We start from the raw sequence: 26785 nt of genomic DNA, 5'->3' as shown, positions 1-26785 counted from the left end.
ACTAACCTAGCTACCAGCTAGAAAAATAACCAGTTTGTTTTTGTGGTTTATCAGCTTTTGCAGAGCTACAGACAGACATCCACGAGCTGACCAGTGATCTGGACGGAGCAGGCATCCCCTTCTTGGACTACAGGACTTACACCATGAGAGTCCTGTTTCCAGGCATTGAAGAGCATCCTGTACTGAGAGACCTGGAGGTATAGTTGAACATTTTATCATCGGAAGCGTCTTGTTTAGTGAGTTTTTACACAATTCGTCATTTCCCTCAAAGTAAGGAAGTAAGGACAACTTGTAAAGATAAAGATAAAGAGCCTTTATTTGTCATTATATCATACAAGTATCATATAACGAGATTGCATGGTCAGACATGGAGGGTTGGTCCTGAGCCGCTGCACTCACTTCATGCCATGAAGTCTTGAAAGAAGATAGCTATAACTATACAAAGTTGTGCCAGTTTTCTTATCAAGTAAGTGTCATCCAATTACCACACAGATGTGTCTGCCTGTTTTTCACTCTCCATCAAATAACAACTGCAATTCAATTAGCCTTATTTGAAACGAGAGCAAAATGAGCAGGCAAATTAACAATGCGGTGGGTCACAGTAGGTGAAATTGACGCCAGTGTTGTTTGTGTCACTGGCTGCCAAACAAAAGCCTTTTGACGGCCGACAACAAGACTTTTTTTTTTTTTTTTTTACACAAAAAACAAACAAGGCAGCTCTCAAATCAGGAGAGCGCTCTCATTAATAACTCTTAACGGTATGAGACGCTGCGTCAGTTTCTCTCTCCACCTCAAAAGCAAATTAAAAGTCAATCACATGGAGAAAAGCAAAAGGAAAAAAAAAATCTAGTCATTTATCCCTAGTGGTGACATTGATAGACAGCCGTAATTGAGCAGGTCGTCTGTTCCATTAAGAGAATGATGGACCCCCATTTCACTGCCTTCAGGGTTAGCCACTCTATCCCTGATGAGAATTTCCCAGTAATAAGCAATATTAATTATGTTTTAATTGGTATAAATATCAAACTGTATGAGGAGTATAGTGTGGAATGGGAGCCTAATGAAAAAGCAGCAGGCTCGTCTTTGGCTGTTGAGGACGCCTTAATTGTTATTGATGTGTCGGATAATTTAAAGTTTTCGGCTGTGGGCTGTAGACGGTCAGAAATAGCACAGGTGCTCGAAAGACTGTTTACTGAAACAGTTGGAAGTTTTCTCGGTACTGAAATATTTAGAAACATCCCAGGTGCTCGGTTAAAGTGAGAAATCCACGTAGGAAGATATTGAAATATCGTCTGGCATGTGTCAGCTCAATAAAGCCTGCTTCTTGACATTTTATTTGTTCCGTGTAACTGTTAAGGTTTATTCTTAGCAGTCAAAATCACTCGTTTCTTTCTCTTTCCCAAACAATTTCCCTGAACACCTGAATCCCATTTTGCCTTTGTAGGTTTTTTTTTATTATTATTCTTTTAAATTTCCCATTTCCCTCTTGATCTTCATGGAAACACTTTCACCAGTTCAGTCATTGTCATTTAACCGATCCCCCTGTCAACTCTGTGTTTCCATGGAGACTGTGTTTAGGTCATAACATTTTGCTGTTTTCATGTACGTTTTCTCCATAATCCCAAAAGATGTGTTAAAAAGCATAGTATTGTGCAGTACTCATAAAATGGTCACAGTACATTAAGGGGTGTGGCTGCATTCACATGCACTAAAAACACACTGATACTGTACACATCTTGTAGAGCAGTATGAAATTAGACTTGCAACTCAACAACAGCTCCCAGCAGATTACAGCTACCTCCAGGAGAGCTAAAAAGACAGAGCTTGCTCGCTCGTTGACAGCTGCATTTGGTGCAAAGAGATGCTGTTTTTACCACGAGTGCTCTTGACAGATAAAAAAAAAAAAAATAAAAAAAAGTAAAACATAATCTCCCTAAGTGCTATTTATGAAAGAAATGGAGAAGAGAAGCATGTGGAGCAAGTTGCTGAAAGAAATGGTGCGGGGATGATCTGGGCTCAGACGAGGGGAATTCAAATCACTGCACTTATTTTCAACTCACCTTAGCGTGGAGCACGGCGACATCAAAATAATAAACATTCCCGAAAGAGGCTCAGTGTTTTCCTGCCTTTTATTGTCAACCTTCAGACGAACAGGAAGAAAGGCTGGAAAATCAAACGTCATTCTTTATCCATCCTCATTTATTAAGATGGATTGCTCTTTAAAGCAGGGATAAGATACGCTAATGTATTTATTTCTATAGGGATGTATGTGTATATACATCTGATTTAAATAAATAATATTAATGACGTCACTGTGCCCTTTATTAAAAGATTAAAGCTTCTCTTAACTGGTAAGCAGAGTGTTAACATTACATTCAAATTAACCAGCGACTAATTGCATCCATATGCCATCACCTTGAACACTCAACTCCAAATCTGTGCTTTTTTTTTTTTTTTTTTTTTTTCTCCTTGTTATTTTTTAATGTGTCTCAGTAAGTGAACGTTTCTCTTGTTTCCTCACAGGTGCCGGGCTACCGCCAGGAGCAAGTGGAAAAGGGACTGAAGCTCTTCGGCCAGCTCATTAACAACAAGATCTTCCTGCTGTGTTTTATTCGCACTCTGGAGGCCCAGCGTGGTTTCTCCATGAGGGACCGTGGCAACGTGGCCTCTCTCATCATGACCGTGCTGCAGAGCAAGCTGGAGTATGCCACTGATGTACTGAAGAACCTCCTGTCTGACCTCATAGACCGCAACCTCGAGAGCAAGAACCACCCTAAACTGCTACTTCGCAGGTAATTAGCAGGCACAAAATCAACTATAGAGTTTTAGTTTAATCTCGCTATTATATTATGTATATAAGCTGGTAGTTTCTCAGCTTATCCCCTTTTTTTTCTTTGCTCAAAAAGCCAATACCCCTTTATAACAGTACATAAACTTTGCATTCTTTTTGGGTGCAGAGAAACTGGCTGATCATGTCAACTCTTTACTATTAGGGATTAGCTATGCTACTCTGTTCTCTATCTACGCATCATGTTTGGATTAACTCTTGTGACCTTGAATCACTGGCTCTGTCTCAGAAACACTAGAGCGCGTTGGCGTGCACGTCATTAGCAAAAAAATAATTAAGATTAATTAGGAGTGAATCCAATTTCAAATAGCTCAAGAGGGAAGAAATACTCATTTACGACAAAGGGTAGAAGAAAAAAGAAAAAGCTTGCACCCAGGCACAATCACAATCCTCCCTTGGATGTGTAGTCGAAGCCTTAATGGCATGCACTTGAACACAGCACTGTATGTGATTATGCTTCCTGCCTGCGGTGTTTGGTAAATGTGATGATTATAGTGACTTGAGTAAACCATCTTCCTCACAGCTGTTGTGTATGCGTGCGGTGCGTGCATGCACATCTATATGCATGTGCGCACGTAGTATCAACTGTTGTTCTGCTCGGGGGTTGTCAGTCAAGTCCTGACACCCCCAGATTATTTCGCAGGCGTGTCATAAATTAAGTTGTCTCTCTCATTTCAATTCAAATTCCGACTCTTCTTCTGGCTAAGAACATTCTCTCTTTGTCTGCCAGTAAAGACAAACACATAAACACAACGAGGGTGTGCAGACAGGGTTGAAATTAATGCCGTTCACCCTGCCGTCCAGAAGACACTGGGCATATTCACCTCATGAAAGCCTGTTTAGATTCTGCTTGGTGATGCAGGGAGAGATTATTGCTGTCTGGGCAGGAGGCATGATTAATTGCAGCCAGAGCTCACCAAGTATGGTGCAGCCACTAAACAATGGAGTAACTGCTGATCCTGGCAGGAGATACAACAGACAGAGATTGTGCGTACAGCAGAGACAGGGGGAGGTGGTCAAGGACAATGGAGGCACTTAAAAGCTGTGTCACCTAGCGAGGAAAGCTGACTGCTGAGGCGCGAAGTCAAGTTGTGACATCAGCTCTTTGATCACTTTCCTTGTGTGTCATCAGATCCTTGTATGTGCAACTCATGCAGATGTACTGGATTAATCTTATGTCAGAATTTAACTCAAAAAATGAATTCTGAGTGAGATTAAAACTGATAACAAGAGAAGAGGGAGAAGGGGAAACCTGGGGAAAATGCCATTACAGTACATTCAGCTGGCAGTGAATGAGAGCACATGTTTACAACAAATCTACGCCCAGTTTGATTTCCCATTTGTCGTACACACAAATCTGATGGGCACTGATCAGACCGTCTTCCTCTCATTCCTCCTCCACGGATGCGCTTATTAGTCCTTCAACAACCCAGCGTGCATTTCAGATGTGATGAGGCAGCCTGAGCAAGCCATGCCACCCTGTAGTGTGGGCTGACTGGTGTGTCCTTGGATAGCAGCTGAAAATAGCCCAGGAGGCTGTGAAGATGAAGCTAGGAAGTCGCACCCCCTCTATCTTTCTCTATCGCTTAATTCGCCGTCTCTTTTTTTTTCTCCTTTTGCCGTGTTTGCTCATTTTGAGTGTCATTCTCCCTCACTACCTGCCTCATAGTCTTCTCACTCTGCCCTGCTCTCTCCTGTTTGTCTCCGGTTCTGATGCTTGTGTAACATCGCCACTATCTTTATCACTCCCTTCCTCCCCTATATTCACTCCCTTAATCTATATTCCCAGCTCTTCCTCCACCGCCCCCCCTTCCTGTTTTCTAGATTGCTAAATCAATGCTTAAAGTGCGTGAGCAGGGTGTCTCTGGCACAGCATCTGAGCACGGCTACCCACTGCCTCCTCTTCCAAGAAATCTCTGTGTGTACGTGTGTGTGTGTGTGTGTGTGTGTGTGTGTCCTTTTCCTCTCTCTCTCCGCACACAACACACACATCCTTCCATCTGTCCCATCTCAACCTGTGCTGAAGCACAACCACCAGGCAAGCTAACTAACGAGAGCCTTCCACAACCATCTGTCGCATTCCTCGCTGCATTCTCCTCCTTCAACTCCTCTCTTTGCTCCATTCCTTCGTCTCCCACTTGCCACCCCACGCCGCCGTCCCTCTTCCCATCATGCAGCTAAACAGCTTTTCTGTTGCCTTAAGTTTTGTTTGGCTACGGCTGATGCGTCAAAGTAGCAGTTCCGATTTTGGTCAGAAGATGAACCCTCAATATGTCGATGTGTTCATCAAAACATTGCTTCGATTCCAGCACGAACAACCTATCATTACACGGGTCCAAAGGCCCGCTTAAATGACTATAATCTCTGTTGGAATAAAATGTATGTTAGTGTTTGAGCAATATACAGAATAAATGTTAATGGCTGTGTGTCAACAAGCAAGCGGCTAGCCATCACAGAGAGACAGTTGACACATATGGTGGCCAGTCTTTCACACCCAATCTAGAGCCACAGTGGGAAATGGAAATCTGATTTTGGATTGTGCTGCTTTAAAATGTGACTCATACCAGGCTAGATGCAGTTCCTCTTTATGTGAGAAAGGATGTGTTCCTGTAATTTCTCTGATTTTACATGGTTTTATGTTTGTTTTTTTAACATAATATGACGATTTAAAGAAGTATAGCATACGTTATATATATGTATATGCCTTAATGAGGAGTCAGTTAAATACTGAGGGGTCTTCCAGAATATAGTTAAGGCTTTAGCTGGAGTACCTGGAGAGAACCCACGCAGACACAGGGAGAACATGCAAACTACACATAGAAAGGTCCAGTCAGCCCATGGATTTGAACCCGGGAGGCATCAGTGCTAACCACCTCGCCACTGTGCAGCCCCAGCACTATCTTCTATTCTGGGAAATCATGATGGCTGTTCAATATAAAGAAGGAACCAAATAAATATCAAATAGGCAGGGGGAGGCTGCCTGATTAAATTAAGTTAAGAAGTGAATAATCAGTGAAGTAAATTAATAAGCGAATCTTTATCATTATAAAGACATATATCATACCCATTACTGCTACCAAAATATTAAATGCGGTAAAGTACCGATTCTCATTCACACTAGCTCTGTAATGAGGATGAACTAAACACTGCCAGGGCCCCTCTGCTCCGGATCATTCTCAGTGTCCGCTGCCCCTCTGAACGACTGCCAAGTAGGCAAGCCTGACCATGCCAAAGCGCCACGGCACATTTCATTGCATTAACCCAAACATAGGCTGTGCTGTGTTTTGAAAATCAGCCGAGAAGAGGTTTGAAGAACATTGTTTGGAAGTTGTAATACCAAACGCTAATGTTAGATGTTAAGGCAGTCCTGTCACAGTCCATTTTTTATTCTTGTTCCCCGTAGAGTGTGCTGTGATTGAGATTGGAGGCCGTGCCAAGACTTCTCATTACTGAAGGGTTAGCAACCGCTGCCAGACGTCTTCACACACGCTCGCAAAAAACACAAGTCGGCACACAAAATCATTTCTGAATACATACGCGGTGGAATTAATTTGTGGTTTTTTCCTGCTAGCCTTGAAACAGCCTCCGCCTTGTTTAGTCACGCAGAGTCACACAAAAACACAATGCCTTTTGGGTGCAAGGAAGGAAAAGGAAGTTTAAGACGAAGAAAAGGGAAAGCCGGACTCAGCCAAGCCATTTATCCTTGTTCTTTTCTTTATTTCTTTTATTTCACTGCTCTCTCCCTCCCTCCCTCCTTCCTTCACAGTGCACCTCCTCTTTTCACCATCCTCCTTTCATCCCTTTAATAGATGGGCTACATTTGTGAAAATGGAGTGGATTTGGAAGTGTGTATGATTACAGGATCCAGAATAGGGCAGTCGGAGGGAGGGAGGGAGGGAGAGAGGAAGACAGGAAGGACACATGAAAGAAAAGATGAAAAGTGACCTTGCTGACCCTTGGATCTGTGGACGGAGGAAGGGCGAGAGAGGCGGCAAAATAAAAGTGGAGGCACAGTGTGAGACAGGAAGTTAATCCCCCCCAGGTGTTGTGCCAGCGTTGACAGGGGGTACCAGACCAGCCCACTGGCACAACGGACATTATGCCCCCTCCCTCACGCCTCAGTGTGGAGCCCCTTTAAGAGGCTGTCTGAATGGTGAGGGGTGGGAGGGCTGCAGGTGGCAGCTGAGGGACAAACTACACACACACACACACAAGCGGGCACAATGGACACTAATCCTGAAATATTGATGCCTATGGTAGATGCTCATTGAAAACAGAGGCAGGGCTGTGTGTTTGAGGTGTTCTGACAGATTACCCACACACCCCTGCTGCTGGCCAAGAGGGCCGCTGTCAAAGGATATCGGATCCTTGCCTCTCCTCCTTCTCCCCCCGCCACCACCACTGTTGTTATTATGTATTCATATTAGTCAGTCGCACGGGATCACTCACCGGGCCAACACATATACACAAAATGCAGTCACACACACCATTTTGCCACACCAGTGGAGCATGGATGCCAGTCGGAGAAAGAGAGGGAGATGTATTCATTCACTTTCTATTGTGCCCGGATCGAGTGTTAGTCCAGTGAATAGGCAAGGGAGCGCTTGATAATGAGGCCAGTGTTATTACAGAGCCGCTCCAGCCCCTAACGACATCAATCCACTGGGATCAAATAAAGGCTTTTAATTGCTTTGCCTCATATTAAAATCCCCGCTGCTGTAGACGAGCTGCCCTTGGCGTGCCTGAGCATAAAAGCCAGCTGAAGGATCGCCTGAAAGGCCATCATATAGCATGTGCAAAGCCCCTCTCAGTTCATGTCTTTGCAATTATGTTTGTGTAGCGAAAGCCTTTTCATTAGCAGCAACTATCATTTTTAGCAGAATATTTGACAATGGTGCTGAATATTTATGATGGTAATAAGAGCGTGGGGGATCATGTGTTCAGAGTGCGCTTTGTGTCTGTCTATTTGCAGGACCGAGTCCGTTGCAGAGAAAATGCTGACCAACTGGTTTACGTTTCTCCTCTACAAGTTCCTGAAGGTAACTCTTGACTTGTAATCTGGAATAAATGACCACAAGATGTCTATCATTCATCTGCAGATAGATGAATGATACAACAGCATGTATTCAAGTTTGATATCCAGTAGTTTTACATGTATTTTTTAGGCTGTAAAACTTTTTTGTTGCAGTAAAATAGACTTTGAACTACACATTATCCAAATATTCATCATTACTTTGAGGATTTATTTTCCTCTTTTGGCTAGAAAGTGTACCTACATGCCGTTGCACCGTTGTAGAGGTGTACCTTTTACTTCACAGGACCCCCAGTATTCACTAAAAGCAAAACCCCTACTCCTCTCTACCCCCTCGAGTCCAGAAAATATCTCAATCATCCTGTTTTTCTCCTCCCGTCTCGCCACTCATCCCTTTAACTGCAGCTGGAAGGAGAAAATATAAACAATGATAAATGGCCAATCTCCTCTGTTTGATAAACAGCAGTGTTTTTTTGAGGGAAGACGAGGGTGACTTCAAGAGTCTTTTATGGCATTTTCCAATGTTTATCCATCAAACCTCCATATTCATCTCAGCAAACTTTAAATATTGATAGGTGGCACAATTTTCTTTAATTTAAGGGAACAATAGAGTTTGGTACATGGCTCGCTCAGCAACTTTGGAAGCAAGGCAGTCTAGTGAGCTGAGTGAAGATATGGCCTTAAACTTTCCTTCTCGTTGCAGGAGTGTGCAGGCGAGCCTCTCTTCTCGCTCTTCTGTGCCATCAAGCAGCAGATGGAGAAAGGCCCCATCGACTCCATCACAGGAGAGGCACGCTACTCGCTTAGTGAAGACAAGCTCATCAGACAACAGATTGACTACAAGACACTGGTAAGGGGTTCACCTGCCCAGGGGTCCAAGGGCTTAAAAAGGGACACTTAATGTGCTTTCCGGGACAAGAGGAGGGAAACAGGTTGGTTACGGGTGGTCGGTCATGAGATGTGACACAAAGATGTCGTTGTCACGCTTGACATGCACGGGGCACGGGAGCGGCGACCTCACTTCCTGTTGCGACAGGAGTTGTCAAGGAGAGAGGAGCTTTAGCACGAGGAGGAAGAACTTTGCATAAATGTGCATGAGTCTGCACAGGAGAGACGACGGAGCTTTCTCTTCCTGGAACCTTTCTGAATTTATTTCCCAAATCTATTTATCGTCTCTCCACTGCCTTTTTCTTTTCTGAGAAGACCAGCTTGTTTTTCAGATCAGTTTGTTTTTCATCTTGAATTTTATGTACTGTATAATACAGACATTTGGGACAATAAGAGTATAAAAGACATTTGCTCCCATCTATGTAATGTGCATTCGTGCTCATCTTGTAATTCAGGTATTTCCACCAACACCCAAAGGCTGCACTGAAAGAACTGAAGAATATGATGATAATATTATAATTAGTGCCGTTTTAGTGCTCATCAGTTCAGGTAGCACATTACTATATCGTTTCAAGCTCCGAGGATAGAGCAGTTTCCACAGCGAATGATCTTTTCTTTTTCTACAACTCTCTCACAGACCCTTTGGCAAGCACAACATTATTGCAGTTCTACTGAACAGCAATCCACAGTGTAATCAAGACTGTTAGCATAAAACACAAAAATCTCTTCTCTGCCAAGCTGAAGTATGAATTAAATATTGAACGATATGTGTCCTTTGCATTAAATCGACTTGAAAAAATGCCTTTTCTTACCTAAGAAAATGTTTCCCTTGTGTAAAAAAGCAAACATAGATAGAGTCTCCGGCAGCCTGATCCTCTCCCTGACAAACCTGTGCATATTTCTGCTACAGGTGGTGAACTGCATACATCCAGAGAACGAGAAGAGCCCTGAGATCCAGGTTAAGGTGCTAAACTGTGACACCATCAGCCAGGTGAAGGAGAAGATACTGGATGCCATCTACAAGAACGTCCCACATTCACACCGCCTAAAAGCCTCTGACATGGACCTAGGTATGAGTCTTTGCTTTGTTATATAAAAAATAATGTGATCTGACTTTTTCTTGTTGATAATGGGTTATGTGCAGTGTAGGATTGAAGACGATGAGAAATCGAGCTCCCACACATTCCCGCAGTCACTGCACATTTAGTCTAAACACTTCTATCCGTGCCGTGCTTCCTACCCATGTGCCTGGAGGGAGAAGAAGAAGAAAAAAAAAAGGTTGAACTTAGACATCCATTGATTTTTAGAAAGGCTTCCCCACTCCACCCGGCCCTTCTTAAAAAGTACAAGAATTCTTAGATATAGAGAAGTAGCTTTCTTTTCAAGCTCAGGAGACTTGACTTCCTGGCTCTGTCGGCTCAGATGTCTAAGATTGGTCTCTCTGCGCCCCATTCTACCTATTGATCGACTCTCTTGTCGACTAGCGTCTGAGTCAGATGATTGATCAGCTAATCAATTGGGACACTCAGTGATCTCTTTCCGACAAAGTCTTTCTTTCTTTCAATTCTTTCAGTCTTCCTTCTTGCAGCCCATCTATCCTGCCTATCTTCCTTTATATCTTTATCTCGTCCATTCCTTCTTTCTTCATTCTCTATTTCTTGCTTCCATCTTTCTTTCCTGCCTCTTTGGGTCCTTTCTTTCTTTCTTGCTAGTTTCTGTCCATCCTTTTGTGTCCATCCTTCCATCCTTCCTTTCTGGCTTCCCCTGGATGTGTAGGAATGATTTGATTTGGCTCTATGCATGAATACATCCCCCTGATATCATTTATGACCCGCTTTAACGCTGCACTTTACCAATCAATGGTTTTGGTACAAATTTAGTGTTTTGATAGTATGAATGCATGTCAGTATAATATTGTTATCCATGATTGTCAGCCTCACCACTCTACCCTGTGTTTTTTATTTTATGGTTTAATATCACCAGATGGATTTTCCTAGAACCTGTTGTGAGTTGGTAATAGCATATTTATAACCAACCCCTGATCTAAGATGGGGCTGAGTGCATACCATAGGGATTCTGTCCGTGAGATGGCTAAGTGAAAAGATTGGTTTAGCCTTTTGACGAGACTCCTGGATGAAATTGTTTTATGGTCCCCTTTGGGCAGGATATGTTGTTCTATTATTGTTTTATTACGAAGGGGAATTGGAAATTGGAGTCCGCCAGCCACTTGCTCTGTATGAGTGTGATTGTGGGTATAAGAGAGAGACTGAGTAAACGCTCATGAGAGAGAACATGTGTGTGGAGTTCTATATTATTTTCCAATACTGTATTTATAGTATTTAACGTTTGATTAGAAGAAAGTTCTTTCTTCTTTCTTCATTAATAGTCTAAGAGTAGATGTTTGACATATCCTGTCAGGCCTGTAAGGTTGTTTTGTATTCAGGTACAGGAACTGTTTTTATGATTTCCAGCACACACTCTCACATGTATACACAGTGACTGCAATGGCTGATAAGTATAATGGGATTGTGGCAGGAATGTACTGCGACACATTGGCTAGAGTACTGTTTGTAAGTCCAATAGTCTGCAATTCGAATTCCCCCGCAGATCAACAGTGAAGATAGAGTCCAAGAACAAAGAAGCTGGAAGTGTGTGCGTGTCATTGTGTTTATATTGCTGGTGGCAAATGCGTGTCATTGCATCTCTGTGGATTAAACAGTCACCTTCAGTCTTTCTCTCTAGCATCAGCATCCATCTTCATAAAGGAAGCCCTGACTCCCACACATGCCGTCTTTCTTATTAGAGACCACTGGTTCTGGGAATAAGGATGATGTTAATTTGCTCAGTTTTTACACCAACTTTATTATATTTATTCCTTCCTGCCTTTCTTTTTGCTTTTCGATTGTTTACTGAGCCCCGGCTGCAGACGCAGGCGCTCATTTGCATCTTTATAAGAAGATGTACTGTATAGACAAAAACAACAGGAGAATCTTTATTTCCTGCAGATTTTTCAGATGCTAACACAATTCCGGTCGATCCTCCAAAGACGGGCCTCATCATGCACCGCGGTGATTGCCGCTTTGTTTTCCTGTTTGTGATCCGAATAAGAGATGACAGTGGCCGACGCAATTGGGAAGCACAGCGAGGAGCGCAGACACAATAACGTATTCATAAAGCCCGTGATGTCTGCAAAAAGAATAGAGGAATCATCTGCCTGTTTGTTTTCAAGATGGCTTTCCCTTTTCACTTATGATAATGCTGCTGGGGCATTGTGAGATGTTTCTATCAAAGCTTTTGTTTTGTTTTGTGCTGAGGTTGCGCTGATGTGGAAGTCCTGGTGTACATGTATAGACGTAATTTGCTTACATGGTAATGTAAATGCCTTCCTGTTGTGTTTATGAAAGACACTGTCATGTGCGCAAGAAGTGCACCTCGTTGAAGATTATGCAAATTAGATGAACAGCGGTGTTGCTGTCATTTTCTCAACTTTCTAGATTCTCCGTATACAGCTGTGATCTTCTTCCACATAATAAAATGAGCAGCTAGACAAGAGGCGTAGAGCGGGGTGGGGGGGGGGGGGGTGACAAGGGGAGAGCAGGGACCAGTGGTGCCTTCAGAGACTAGAACATAAAGGCTGGTGCTGCAGATGGAAAAGGATGCGCACAAGCCTTGGGCATGCAGCTGTAATCACACTCATCGATTGCACTGGCAAGATAGATGGAAAAGAGCAAAGAGGGAGAGCTTCATTCTAAAATGAGTACAGCGGGTGATTAATTTAACTCGCCTTTTGTTACTGTCTCACATGTGAGCCATTTCTCTTTTAGTTCTACATCTGTTTTCCTCTCTCTTTAACCCCTAGTCAAAAGATATTTGTGTAGATTTATTCTCCTCTTTTTGATCCTATTCAGTCCTTTCATGGCAATATAAAACAATTGTACTGAAGAGAGCAAATAAAAAACTTATTAGATCAAGAAGAAGATTGGAATAACTTATTTTCTGGCAGGCTGATCAGAATAAAGTGAAGCTTTTTTGTGTGGGGGGGGTTGCCGTTTTTATCTTATGTTGATGTTTTTCTTGTTCTCATCTAAAAACTACAAACTGAAGTTAGAATTCAAACTAACCTTTTCAAATCCCTGAGGGGGAATTAGATTTAAAGACATGCCACCAGTATACACCACGTGATTAACAGAAGCAATAAAAAGATGTCTGCATTTAAAACTAGAGCTATTAGAACTTCTAACATGTATTAATTGCCACTAGAAAAATACCCTTAAGAGCGAGGATGATCATTTAAATTGATCTTCTTCCGCTGTTTTACCATTACAGAATGGCGTCAGGGTCGGGGACAGCGCATGATCCTGCAGGATGAGGACGTCACCACAAAGATTGAAGGTGACTGGAAGAGACTGAACATGCTGGCCCATTATCAGGTACGGTTGGACACTGAAACACCTGCAACAAACTCATTACACTGACCCTAAATTCAAATTCAAGAAAGCTTCAGTTTTCATCATTTCATCATTACAGCAAATGTACACAAACACTGATTAAATGTGTCAACCCATATTATATCTAACTGATGCCCTCTTAACTCAAGTCCACCTTTTACTCTTAAGCTGAATAACTCAAAAACCACAAGGTATCTGTCAGGGCAAAGGGGAATGAGACTGTGTGAGGCAGGGAAGTGACCACCAACACAGAAGTGTGTACTGAGGGAGAGAGAGGGAGCTCGAGTTAAAACCGGATGTGATGCCCAAGTGTCATCTTCTTGAATTAATAAGTGTTGCCACCATAGACTGTATAAATATGGACAATGTGTCCCCACTTCCTTCTATTGGCCAAACTGACGCTATTTTCCCGGGGATACGGGCGGCGCCATCTTGCGAGTTTGGAGCCGAAACCATCCTTGAAAAAAAATTATTTGACGTGTATTTTAGTGTTTTACTTCGGCCCAAGTCCCATCCACTAACGTGGAAGGGGTGGAGCTTATGACATATACTGCAGCCAGCCACCAGGGGGAGCTCTACTTTCTTGACTTCACTTTTGAGGAGCAGTTCCGCCGTGCATATTTATACAGTCAATGGTTGGCACACACATCAGTAGTCAGTCACATACAGTTTACTATTTGTACACAAGAATGGTCTAAATAGGATTTTTTAATGTGACAGAGAAACAAATATCTGCAGGTGTTTTGCGCCACATGAGAACAGACCAGTCCATTCCATCCAAACACAATGAGCTTGAACAGGCAAATAGACTGTGCTCTGTCAATACGTTGTTAATAATTCCAGCAGCTAAACAAGTAGCGACTTTCGCCTTCCAAGTGCGGTTTGCGTATTGCCTAAATTAAATGTCAGCGGCGGCAAGTGTCAACAGGCTGGGAGTGCGAGGCGTGGGTGGAATGGATTAGGGAGCTGATTCGAATAGGAGATAAGATAATGAAGACAGAAGTTAATTCATTTTTCAGGCTGGGGAATAAGGGCACCTTATCCTTGACAGAAAAGAAAAAAGAAAAACACTCCCATCCACTCGGAAATTGTCAGGAGGCTACGCAAAGACCGAGAAAGGGAGGGCTCGCCACAAACACATTCAAGCTTCAGTCAAAGACATCTGCAGTTCCATACTTAGCACTCCGGTTTTTGGGTTCATGACTTTATTTCATTGAAATGGTGTGGCAAGGGTTAAACCCATAAATCATTCTGTGGGATATCTTGTCACTGTACTAATCAAAAACATTGATGCACTCTATTGATTGATGTCACCCAGAAAATCCCAGATGGGCTGCTAAATTCAGTCCCGGGATGTCCTCCAGACATTTTATACAAGTATTGTTTGTCTTATCAGAAGCTAATATGACAAACCAGACACGCTGAATAGAATCACGCGCTGTCCTTTAATACACTAATCTGGTTTGATGTGCCACTAGCCAAACTCCCCCACTCACTCAGCTCTCAGATTTAGTATGACAGTTGGTGTTACAAATCAAGTGAAAAGTAAAATTTCTTGTCCAGGAAATAATACAAGAATAATCACATGGAAGCAATGAGAAAAAAAAAAAAAAAACGTAATGTCATTTTTCATATCTAATCTTTTTGTCCTATTATGAGATTTTTCTCTCCGCCTCCTCTCTTTCAGGAAACTGCGCTCTGATTTCTGCTTTTATTCTCCAAATGTTATTTCCTTCAATGCCACTCCCCCTTTTCACATTTCATTATGTTCCACTGCGCTTTGCTCGTCTTATATCGATTCAACATATGAGAAGGGTGATCAGGGAGGATACTTGAGGGTGTTGGCGGGGAGATGTGGGCCTCCCCACAAAGGAATAACAAGATCTGCCCTGTGGGCCTCCTGCTTACAATGATAGAAACATATTATGCATAAGGAGCAGATTGAGTGACTGGGTGAAATAATGACACAATCTTAATAATGCTCCAGCTCTCACACATGTACACACACACACACACATATGTGGACTAAAGCCCTCTGGTCCCATCTACCCACGCTATGATAAAGATCACTTCAATTAACCCTGTCTTACCCTGCAGCATGGGTAGCCAGATTATGCAGAATAGAGGTGTGGGTGTGTTGGTGTGTGTGTGTGCAGGGCTGGGACAGACTCCATCCCAGTTGCGTTAATTGAATCCTGTTCGGCTGACTTGGGAAGGAGGAGCGCACGATTGACTCGTTCGTTCATTTACCCGCACTTATTTACACATAGACAAACGCAGACACGCGCACACATTATTTGATGCTTCACACCTTCATGCACACACACTCAAACACACACACTCTACCCAACAACCCTAGAGGAAAGGTATTATTGAATAGAGACTGTGGGACCTCCCCTCTCACACAGGCCCGTACAATGCTCTGCTAAACTCTCCCTCCCCCTGTCAGTCATCATATGAATGTGTGGGTTGAACAGAGCACATAAGGGTAATAAGATATTCTCAGTTTACTCGCATTAAGTCGCAATGGATGGAGGGAAATATAGAAAATGACACCAACACAAATGATGAATGCTCTTTCTGATCCGTTGTGTTTTGAAATGAAAGAAAATAACAAAATTCTCTGCAAATGGCTATTGTTTTGAAGAGTCATTTGCATAATATTGTACTTGTCTGTGTGTGTGTGTGTGTATCCAGGTACCTGATAATGCAGTGATGGCCCTGGTTCCCAAGCAAGTTACAGCCTACAATTCAGTCAACAACTCCACTGTGTCGCGAACTTCTGCAAGTAAATATGGTGAGTGGACGCATCTCTGTAGATCTTGATTCACTGGAAAAAAAAAAATACACCTTTTATACACACACCATAGTTAAATGCAGTTATTTCATATTAATATTAACTATTGAACAAACCTGATTCAACAAAAAACTAAAATAAATGTCTACAACTTTTGGCAAATGATTCAAACACATATATAAATGGAAAAACATCAAATATGTCTCTACGAATAACATGAACTAATCATACAACAGTAGATGCTCTTTCCTGAGGATCTGTGTGACACGGCTAGAAAGACAAGACACAATTTAGAGGAGCTGAAAGGATGTGCAAAATATAAAGAGACCAAATAGACTCTCTCTTCTGTTGTTCTGGCCTCTTGAGACTCCAAAGTGTGTCCTCTCATCCTCCCCTGCGCCAGTGTTTTTTTCCGCCTGTCCGTCTGCTCCAGGTCTCCTTGAACCTGCAAAAACCATCAAGTTAGTTGCTGATCAAAGGGCTAGTCGCACTGGTCACAAACACTTCAGACACTTCAAATGCGGTGCCACGTTATTAGCATTGCCTCATCTCCATATGGTCTCACCTCACCTCTCCGTCACCAAATTAGACCAGATAGGACGCGAGGTGAGTGGTGCAACAGGAAAGGGAGGGAGGATGCCAGGAATATCTCGCCATCTCCGTCAGCTCTTTTTTTTTTTTTTTTTTTTTTAAGAGACTGACTTCAAATGCAAGTGTGATGCACTTCACAACCGGTGTGGTGCTTGAGAGCGACTTTGAACTCTCCCTGAGCACAATGGCCAAACAGCGAAGAAAGAGACTGGATTTAATAGAGGAGGGGGATAGGAGGCTGGAGCTGAAGGGAAAGTTGTGGAAAAAAGTTCAAAGATTCAGACAAACGCTAACATGTTGAGTTGGGGAATGAAAGGTGCAACCTTTGTGTTTCATCAAAGTTGTAATGTTTCTATCAGAAAAAAAAACATACCAGAGGAATATCAGTGTGCATGTGGAGCTGCATCAGAATAGAATCCAAGCAGAAATCTCCCTCCTGTGGATTCATGAATCTGCATCACCCTCAGCTTTCTAACTTCCTGAATAAGTAATTAACATAAAACAGATGTACTTTTCTGACTGTACACACGGGCCAACCTAACATCCTCTTATAACAAACAGACATTGTGATCAGATCTGAGCAGTCACTGCACATACACAAGCACAAGCTTTATTTGTTCTCTCCCCCCAAACTCTCTCCTCCATACACTCCTGCTTTTCTCTCTGGACAGATTGATTTCTGTCACAGTGAAAATCACTCCTCACCCCCCCTTTCCCCAACCCCTACCCCACTCCTCTCTGCAAACCGCACCCACTGATCAATTTTTTTCACACTGTGTAAACATTCATTGAGCCATGTGTTTGGAAATGTCATCGCCACTCCGGCCATTGGGTGGGCCATACATATTTCATCTCGTCTGACACCTGTTCGATTTTGTGTCAGCTGGCAATAGCGTGTCTTGTCACTCGGAGAAGAATCCATGAAAAATTAACCATGCAGACTTTCTGAAAGTTTCATATCCAATCTCCCAGACGTGTAAATTGGAAGCCTCGAGCAAAGAAAATATATTCTGCTGTTGACATGCAGGTTGCGTGTTTTCCTTTCCTTGCCTTTTTATTTTTATTTGTCTGCATTTCTTTTGCTCAGGTTGAGTTTTCTTCTCTTTTCCTGTCTGCTCTGCTTTGTAGTGTGTAAATAAAATAAATTAACATGATATGCTAAAGGCAAGATTGCTCTGTGGTTCTTTGACCTTGTGATTTACATCGGTAGCGTATGATCTAAAATGTGTTGTTCTTCACAGAGAACATGATAAAGTACACTGGAAGCCCCGACAGCCTGCGCTCACGAACCCCTATGATCACTCCTGACCTGGAGAGCGGGGTGAAGGTTTGGCACTTGGTTAAGAATCACGAGCACGGAGATCAGAAGGAGGGTGACCGCGGCAGCAAGATGGTCTCTGAGATCTACCTGACGCGACTTCTGGCTACCAAGGTGAGCCATCTTTGTTTAAGAAAACCCCACATTTGATATTTTATCTCACTGACGCTAGGTCATCTTATATAGTCGCCACGCAGCCAAGTGCTCATGCTAAATTTACAGTGCAAGTTTGCTGAGCAGGAAGACGCAAAAGTAAAAAGAAAGAATAATCTGTCACGACATCTTTTGGCGTCTTGCAGTTGAAAAAGCTAAAAGGTCACCGTAACCTTCAATCCTGTGTTATAATGACTCATAAAACCCGTGCTTTATTTTAATATTCATGTTTACTTTGGATGAGTCATCTCGGTGGAAAACATTATTCAAATGTATTCGCCTATCCCCTCAGGTGAGAAAGAGAAAATAGAGATTTCTGTTTGTTTTCTTTTTTCATTACTGTTGCATTGATGCAGCAGCATATCAAAAAGGGTACAGAAGAAAAGACCCATGAAGCTAAAAAAAAAAAAAAAAAAAAGATCAGGCAAAAATAGAAACGGCTATAAAATGAGGCTCTTTGAATGCAGCTTGCGACAATGGCCCCTCAGAAGGCAAAAAAAAAAAAAAAAAAATTGTTAATTTGGTTTGCAGGGAAATGTGACTTTGATCCAACAGCTGAATGCAAATTAACAATCCACTCCTAAAGCACCTTGTCCCTCTTTTTTTTTTTTTTCCATCAAGACATCCATTCTATCAGACACAGACGCACACAGGCGTACAAGGGAGGGTAAACGAAAGAGGGAGGGTATGAACTGAAAATGTTCCGCCTGTAATTTTTGGATTTTTTTGGACTTTACATGAGCACAGTTCTGTGTATGTCCCATAATAACACAATAACAGGAGTCTCGGCAACACAGTAAACAAGTATAGAAAGAAAAAGCAAGGGGGACAAAAACATCCTCTCTGGAAGTTGCTGTGCTGAGATGAGAGTCATTCAGTACCAGTGCCCCCAAGAGTGTAGCCGAGCTAAAATAGCTTTTTCTTTTTTAAGGAAGAATGGTCCAAAATTCCTCCCTAATGTTATGCAGGTTCTGACCTGCGGCTACAAGAAACACTTGTCGAGGATATTGCCACCGTAGAGGATTATATTAAATCCAAGGGTTCACTTGCTTTTCCTCCCATCAGAACTGTGCATGCTCAATAATTCAATAGTTCAATAAAGACACAAATATTTTCTGGAGAATATAAGTGGTAGTGTATTAGTATCTTAGGGCATTGTTGGCTGTACCTGTGAGTTGGATTAATGTTCAGTTGATGACCATTTAGCGTGGGCAGGTGGAGAATTAGCGGACTAGAAGGAAGGCAGCGACCATGAAACATACTGTACGGCCCTCCACACACCTTCACACACGTCGCCTCTCGGCCTCGGCGAGTCGCTCTATTTCCCTGCCATTATCCCGTCCCAGAGTGCAGGAAGGTGGCTTCTGAAGGCAGACAGCACATCATCTTTCCAGATGGATTGTTTTTGTGAAATAACCAGTTTATCTTGGCTGGCCATCTCTCTTGGTGAGGAATGATTGGGCAGACAGGCAGTGTAATTGACTGCGTTTGGCTTTCACCTTGCCAATAAATACCTCTCCCTGTCTCTCATATTAGCTCCATCAGTGACACTCCGAGTGTGGGTACGGGACATGTTCATACGTAAAAGAGTGGCACAGGGAAGGATTGCATTTACACTTGTACACTCCAGCGAGTGTGTGTCTGTCTGTTTCTACCTCCCCGTTTCTCATTTGTGTTCCCATCGTTCTCGTCGCTTTCCTTGCATTTCAACGTGGAGGCAGACGGCATCAAAACATGCAGATGACACATTGTGTTTAGAGTGCAGCGTAATGACAGGGTAGATCGTCGTTCGGGGAGGGTGGGTGTTGATACCAGTTCACCCCTTGAGAAGACGTAAAATGTCACAGCAGAAACACACAGAGATTTTTAGTATCTGTACTCACATGTGTGCATGCTCATACAAAACATTAGGTATTCCCTCGCCATCCAGTACAAAGTGTCACCTGGAAGAAACGTGGGCTTGATATAGAGATATGTGATTCCATTCCTTCGTAGAAAAATGATAAGCTGTCGGGAATGTGGGCCACATTAGAATTATAGCCGTGATTGTCGGACTAACAGGATTCTCTCCTCCCACTCTCTTGACTCCATGATTCAGTCACCCGCTCCACCCAAATTGGATTTTTATTTGCCAGTGCCTGTACACACCTCATCTGCCACACTCAACCGGCCTCTTTTTCTGATAGGCAACCTCTGTCGTTTCATTTCCATCCCTTGCTCTCGCCTGGTGCTCCCGTGCATCCCATCAGCTCATTTTTTACAAGAGGATTAGATTCTCTCACTCTGTCTCTCTTCTCCTCCTCCTCCTTAAAGTCGCCAACATTAAATCAAATTAGGGTCAATGGTGCAGTGTGGGAGCTAATCCGGCAGCACAAAGAGGCTTAGGAGATGCGCCTCCTGTTCCCAGATATTATTAAAAGTCAGCTGTGAAATAACAATTTCCCCCATCAAAGCTGCAAGCAGATTTAAAGGCCGCGTTTGTGAGATAGGAGTCAGACATAAACATCGGAGCTAGTGGACACAGTGGCATGCACTGCAAAGCTCATACCTTCACACAGAAAGAAGTTAAAGGTTTATATCAGTCAGCGGTGTGCCTCAAATTATATTCACCAGTTCTCTTGGTCCTGATCAATACTGTTACAGTACTTTAACATAAATTGACTGTAGCTTTTTGTTTCTCCTTGCTCTGCAGGGTACGTTACAGAAGTTTGTTGATGACCTGTTTGAGACCATCTTCAGCACAGCACATCGGGGCAGCGCTCTGCCACTGGCCATCAAATACATGTTTGACTTCCTGGACGAACAGGCCGACAAACACAGCATCCACGACCCGCATGTCCGACACACATGGAAGAGCAACTGGTGAGTTCAAACAAAAGACACTCCTGACGCAGCTACTTGGATCTTTAGTGGACATGAATATTCATTTATTTCATTATTTCTACACTAGTGTGGCTCCATTTCTGTCCTTTTCTTTCCGCATTTAACGTAGAACCAGTACATTTTGGCACATCTCACATGGCTTTGCCCTGTTATTGCCCTATCAGTGCCAAGTTTCACCACATGCCTCTTCCTTTCCTAATAACCATTAACCACAGGGGCGTGTAATCTTCATTAAAGCCAACCACAAGGGGCTAATCCAATTGGCTACCAAGACTCTCCATCTATTATCATGGATAACTGGGCCAAAAAATGTCTTGTCACTGTGGAAATCTCCATAGTGACAAATGTACACTCCCAGGTGCATAAGTACACCTCTAAATTAATATCCGCTGATTAATTTGGACCGTATCGACCTCAGAGCGACCACCGTAAAAAAAAAAATGGTCGGGGTTAAATAACCAACAGAGCACCAGAATGGGGAGAGCAGAGAAATGAAAAGGTGAAAAGAAGGAAGTGAACGCAGTGGGAGTTAAACGCACACTAATATCTCATTAGCCTCCTAGCCTCTGCCAAGTTCCCAGCATGCATCGCTCAACCCACGGCACAGGAGCAACCATGGAGATGTGAGGAAAAAAAAATTGATGCGTATCAGGGGACAAATAGAGATGGAGAGGAGAGTGTAGGAGGAGACTAGAGAAGAAATATTATTTACTTTAAACTAGTTTAGTTATTTTTTTATTTCTGAGTTATTGGCCCATCTGCTGTGAGTGTTAAGTGTTTTCTATGAGTTGCTCTTAAATTTTAGTGGCCTCCCACTATTGGGCCAGTGAATGAATAGCAATTTATCATAACACACCATGACAAAGAGCCACTTAGACCGGACACAGTTTGTGCTGATGCCTCCACAGATATCTCCTCTGTGAGCGATGTGCATACAACTGCGTCCCCTCACTGTGTGTGCTTACACATAACCTGCGGTTGTCTCCAAAGGCTGCAATCTCAGCTCCAACAAAAGCCTTCATTTTGTCTGATGGTAGAGAATAATAATACAAAACTCCCTCCCAAGCTGAGCCCCTGTCCCATTAAATCTACCAGTGCCATCGTCATGATACACACCATTAACTTCTACTGCATCCAGAGCCCCTCTAACCCTCTGCTACCCCCACCTCCCCTTCAGGGTTTCCCTTCCATCTGTATTTCCCCTGATATAACCATTTTGTTAGATTATCCCTAACCCTGTAGTTTGCATCTTATATCATGTAAAAAACTATTTTCTTTTAATATAAAGACAGGTTTTGGCACAACATCCACACACTAAACCCGGCTCTTTATGTAAATCTGTCATCTAGAAATTCTCCCTAACCCTTTACAATCCAAATCATCCTTCACAACTCCAAAGTGATAACAAAAGCACTAACCTTACACCTAATTATAGCCTTTATTTCACCAAGCTGTGAGAATATCTCAGCTTTTTTTTTATTATTCAAGCAAATTTTGTTGTGCAAAGTTAAAATCAGTTTAACCGTTGTTTGTGCTTTGTGTGTGGCAGAGTTGTAACGTGTATTTGAATGTGTGTACATGAGTCACTGGCTCCTAGAGCATCTCCAGATGGTATCTTTTGGATTAGTGGCAGTGTGTCAGCGTCTGTACTCATCTTTGCTCTTCTGTATGTGGTGTGCGTGCGTCTATCTGCACTGCGTGTTTGTCATGTCGGGATGGAACAGACAGAATTTTAATTAATGCGCAAAACTGGCACTTGCATGCCTCTTTTTTTTTTTCTTTGCATGAAGACGATCACCTATCTTCTGTCATGCTGCGATACCATACTACTCACATTGTAAATAGCACCACTAGTAGGACTGGAACTTGCCATTCAAATGAAAGGTAGTGCATTTTTATTTATTTTTTTTTTTTTGCGCTTCCCGGGTCTCCTTGTTGGAACAATGCCCAGACAGGTCACCTTTATCGAGCTGTTTATTCAAATCTTAGGTCGCTGCTTGAAATAAAATCAGGCTTAGTCACATCCTTGTCTCTGCTGTAAAGCTTCCAGCGGGATGCTCTGGTTCACAACATCTGTGACCCTTTGCCTGCCAATGGCGGGCAAATTCATCAGGCCCATTCTGCAGAACTAGGATAACATCCCACTACTGCAGATTCAGAGGCTCACAGGCTCTTTGTGTGTGCCAGAAGTGTCAAGCAGTGCAAACTGCAAGAGGCGGTTGGACTTGCTGCTGAGGGAATACAAGGAGACAGAGAGTTGTTGTCTATGTGCAGCACTGTGCTGTACATGCATAGTAGTTTTTATTTGTCCTTTTCTTTGTACCAGCAGTAATTCTAGCTACACATGAACACTTTCCAAGTATTCAATATGGAGGCAGTTTAAAAACCTTGGAGATTCTGCCACAGTTTCTTTGTAGATTGTCACAACTCCTTGTCTCTTCAAGTAATCTCAGACTGCCTTGTTGATGTTGAGATCAGGCATCTGTGTGGCAACACCGACTGTTAGTGGACTATCTGCTCTTCTTTTCATAAAAAAAAAGTAGTTATCAGTGAACAGACATTGTTTTGCTGCTGTACAATTACAGAGTTTTGTCAATACTGGTTGGTAATCTTTCAAGGAGGATTAACAGAGTAGTTTTTAAACTCTGTAGTACTGAGTACTACTCTTGGATTTCCCTCTCTCGGTACTAAACACCATTTAAAGTAAATGAAGCTTCTTTATTTTAGAGTTGCTGTTTATACAACAGATTATTTAACATTAACTTTTTTTTTACTATTGAGTTTACTTTGTAGTTGTGAATCAATGGACAGAGGAAATCTTTTAAATAAAGAGCTTTTCTGACTGAAAACATAATTCCTCAAGGATAAGAGTTGCCCTTGATCTTGGCAGCTGATATTTTACCTAATCCCTGACCAATTATGGTCATCATTCAGATACCTTAAACTTCTCAGCACGAGTTAACTGCACAAATTCTATGCAGTGCCTATTTTCAGGGGATAACATGTATGTAGATGTGATAATGGTGGACAAAACTGTGAGCTGAACCTCATTTTAGAGTCTACTGCCCCGCTGAAGCAGCAGATTGTCAACAATCAAGGCAGCACAGCAGTGGTGTTAATATCCCTTTGATCCCTGAGCCTAATCCCACTAGATTCTTTGCTTAGATTAATTTTGAAGTCATAATGCAGAGTTTTTCCTTCCAGAGTCCAAATCCTCTTTTGTTAGATTGTACATGTGAATGGCTTTGTGGGTGGTTGTGCAAGAGTAAATGCTTAGTGTGCTGGTGGGGGAGCACTGGTGGCATTTTAAATGACTGCATTCTAGTTTTATTGTTATTTTCCCCTCGTGCTCTGATACTGTGCCATGCAGGCTGAAATGCAGTGTCTTCCCCGATTGTTTTTTGTCACATCAGCTAAAAATGCATAGCCAGGAGAATAGTAAAGACACAGAGATCCAAGTAACAAGCAGCTCTTTCTTAATACCACCTGAGCCTCTCTTACTGCAACACCCAGATAAAGCTGGCCCTGTGTCTGTTCGTTTTGGCTGAAACCAGCCCAGCAAATAAACAGACTTGTATATTTTTATTATTTTGGACAAGGCGCAAAATAGGACCCACTTGCACAAACCAGGCAATGTGAACTGTGTCACTGTGCGGCCCCCAGCGAGGACCCCTGGACACTGCTAGAAAAAAATGCGAGCCAGACAGCACCTGGTTTTAAAGATAAAGGCTTTATTGAATTGAGCACACACATCAAATAGAACACATCAGCAACAGCAGGGCCCGTGTACTAGCTTCGCAAAGTGAATGAATCCTCGTCCCTTCTGGCGAATAATATGTCCATGCCTATTGACTAGCTGGCTGTAGCAAATTTTAAAATGGCATTAAGGGACTTAATCTCAGAGCAGTTGAACCGAGCACAGACTGTTGTTTTACTTAACACTTTTTGTTCCTCTGTGTGAATGGCTATTTGAGCATTCTGTCAGTGAGATGGAAACAAACAATCTATGCATAAGTAATTTTAATGACGCGATGCGGCAGAGCACAGAATATATTAACGTGTCTCATTAGCTCTTACAGACAACATTTTATTTACAGGTTGCAGTACAAGTTCATTTATGGTAAAAACGAGTTAATCCACAACATTAGGCTTTTTATAATAGAAAATATTTAAATTCTAATTAATTTCCCGGAAAACAGATCTGAATACAGCACACAATTATTCAACAGTAATGGAAAAGTTAAAGTACAGAAGTTGAGTTTGCCACTAAACTATTTTGTTCTCTTTTCCCACCCTTCTACAGCCTACCTCTGCGTTTCTGGGTGAATGTGATCAAGAACCCCCAGTTTGTGTTTGACATCCATAAGAGCAGCATCACAGATGCCTGTCTGTCTGTGGTGGCCCAGACCTTCATGGACTCCTGCTCCACCTCAGAACACCGCCTTGGGAAGGACTCACCCTCCAACAAGCTGCTTTATGCCAAGGACATCCCCAGCTACAAGAGCTGGGTGGAAAGGTGAGATGTCGGTAGACCTACATGCGTGTACACACCAATCTCTGAATGGATGAAGAGGGAGAGACCCATCAGAAAACCTGCATTAGCTTTGTTTCATTCCAACACACACAATGCGACTGTAGCACTGTGATGTATGAGCTGTGAAACCCAGTCCAAATTACTACACAGAGGGAATGAATGGGAGCGCCCAGGGCAGGGATCTACAGTACTGAGGAGTCAGTGCTGGGAAGGCGCAGCGGCATTTGCAGGGAGGGGGGGCAGAAAAAGAGAGGAAGCATTTTTGAGAGTTGCAGGCAGTAGAAGCCGGTAATTTGTTAAAATGGGAATTTCATTAAATTTATTTGTCAGTAGGGGAGGCAAAGAGGTCCTGAATAAAAGATGGTGCACCATGAAGTGGTTCAGAGTATTTATGCGTCTGCAGCTTCATTGCAAAGCAGGCCTCAGGACCAGAATATATGTGCACTGCCTGAATGCCTGGAACCAAATAAGGAGCTTCAGGCTCAGGACTGTACTTTACTCAGACCTGGTGTGTGTGTCTGTCTGGCCACAGCACAGACTATTCTTACAGAGGACTGAGATCTTTGTCACAGTGACAATGATCATCTAAAGCTCAGCATCTGCAAAACCAGTTAGACTAGCAGAAGAACAGCACTCCCCCTCTCTTGTTTCTCTTACAGGAGGAGAAATTAAAAAAGGTGATATTTATTTTATCACCAAAAACTGGCTAATACTTAACATCGTTTTAGGATTATAGTTCCTTCAACACCTTTGCTAGGAGCTCTCTACAACCACCTTCCAGCAGTGAACAGGTGTTGATACGGGTATGACCTCTGTGAGCAACACCCACCTGCCTTTTCCTCTGCTCAGTTTGCTCTGAAGACTAGTTTCCTGGCAAATATCATCTCTCTCTCTCTCGCACACTCCCAGAATTATCCAGCCATACACCATGCCTGTCCTCAAGCGGCTGCAGCTACAGGAATTTAATATGTAAATAAGCAGCTTTAATTAACATAGTTGATATGGGCAACACAGCTGCTGCTGACAGTGACTGATTGCCTTTGCCTCAATGCAGCCTGAGTGTGTTTCTACAGTTGTGGTGTTCCAGGTTTAGATCTAAGGCCTCTCAGCATCTATGATGACTCCATGTCTGCCTCTTTGCTATGAAATTAACTAATGTGTGTAGCACAGAGGCAAATATGTTCAAAGAAGTGCTGTAAACCACTGCAGCAGCTAATGAACCCCAAGGAAAACATCTAGATTAAAACACATTACTGACTGTCTTCTGTTTTCCAAATCATTTAACAATGTTCC

The 26785-nt window shown here is 42.7% G+C and overlaps 1 protein-coding gene across 1 annotated transcript in view; it reads left to right on the top strand.

Moving 5' to 3' along the window:
• Positions 1-26785, top strand: part of plxna4 (plexin A4) — a 207358-nt gene that overhangs the window by 175431 nt on the left and 5142 nt on the right. Inside the window, exons 21-30 of the mRNA XM_084573806.1 lie at positions 55-197; positions 2524-2792; positions 7821-7887; positions 8584-8730; positions 9679-9838; positions 13095-13198; positions 15914-16013; positions 17846-18036; positions 20768-20937; positions 25262-25474. Coding sequence (XP_084429932.1) covers positions 55-197; positions 2524-2792; positions 7821-7887; positions 8584-8730; positions 9679-9838; positions 13095-13198; positions 15914-16013; positions 17846-18036; positions 20768-20937; positions 25262-25474 — 1564 coding nt within the window. The remainder of the gene's footprint in view (positions 1-54; positions 198-2523; positions 2793-7820; positions 7888-8583; positions 8731-9678; positions 9839-13094; positions 13199-15913; positions 16014-17845; positions 18037-20767; positions 20938-25261; positions 25475-26785) is intronic.

This window comes from Chelon labrosus, assembly GCF_963514085.1.
Source record: "Chelon labrosus genome assembly, chromosome: 23".
Taxonomy (NCBI): domain Eukaryota; kingdom Metazoa; phylum Chordata; class Actinopteri; order Mugiliformes; family Mugilidae; genus Chelon; species Chelon labrosus.
Note: the sequence above shows the minus strand (reverse complement) of the source record. Positions and strands in the feature narration are given on the sequence as shown.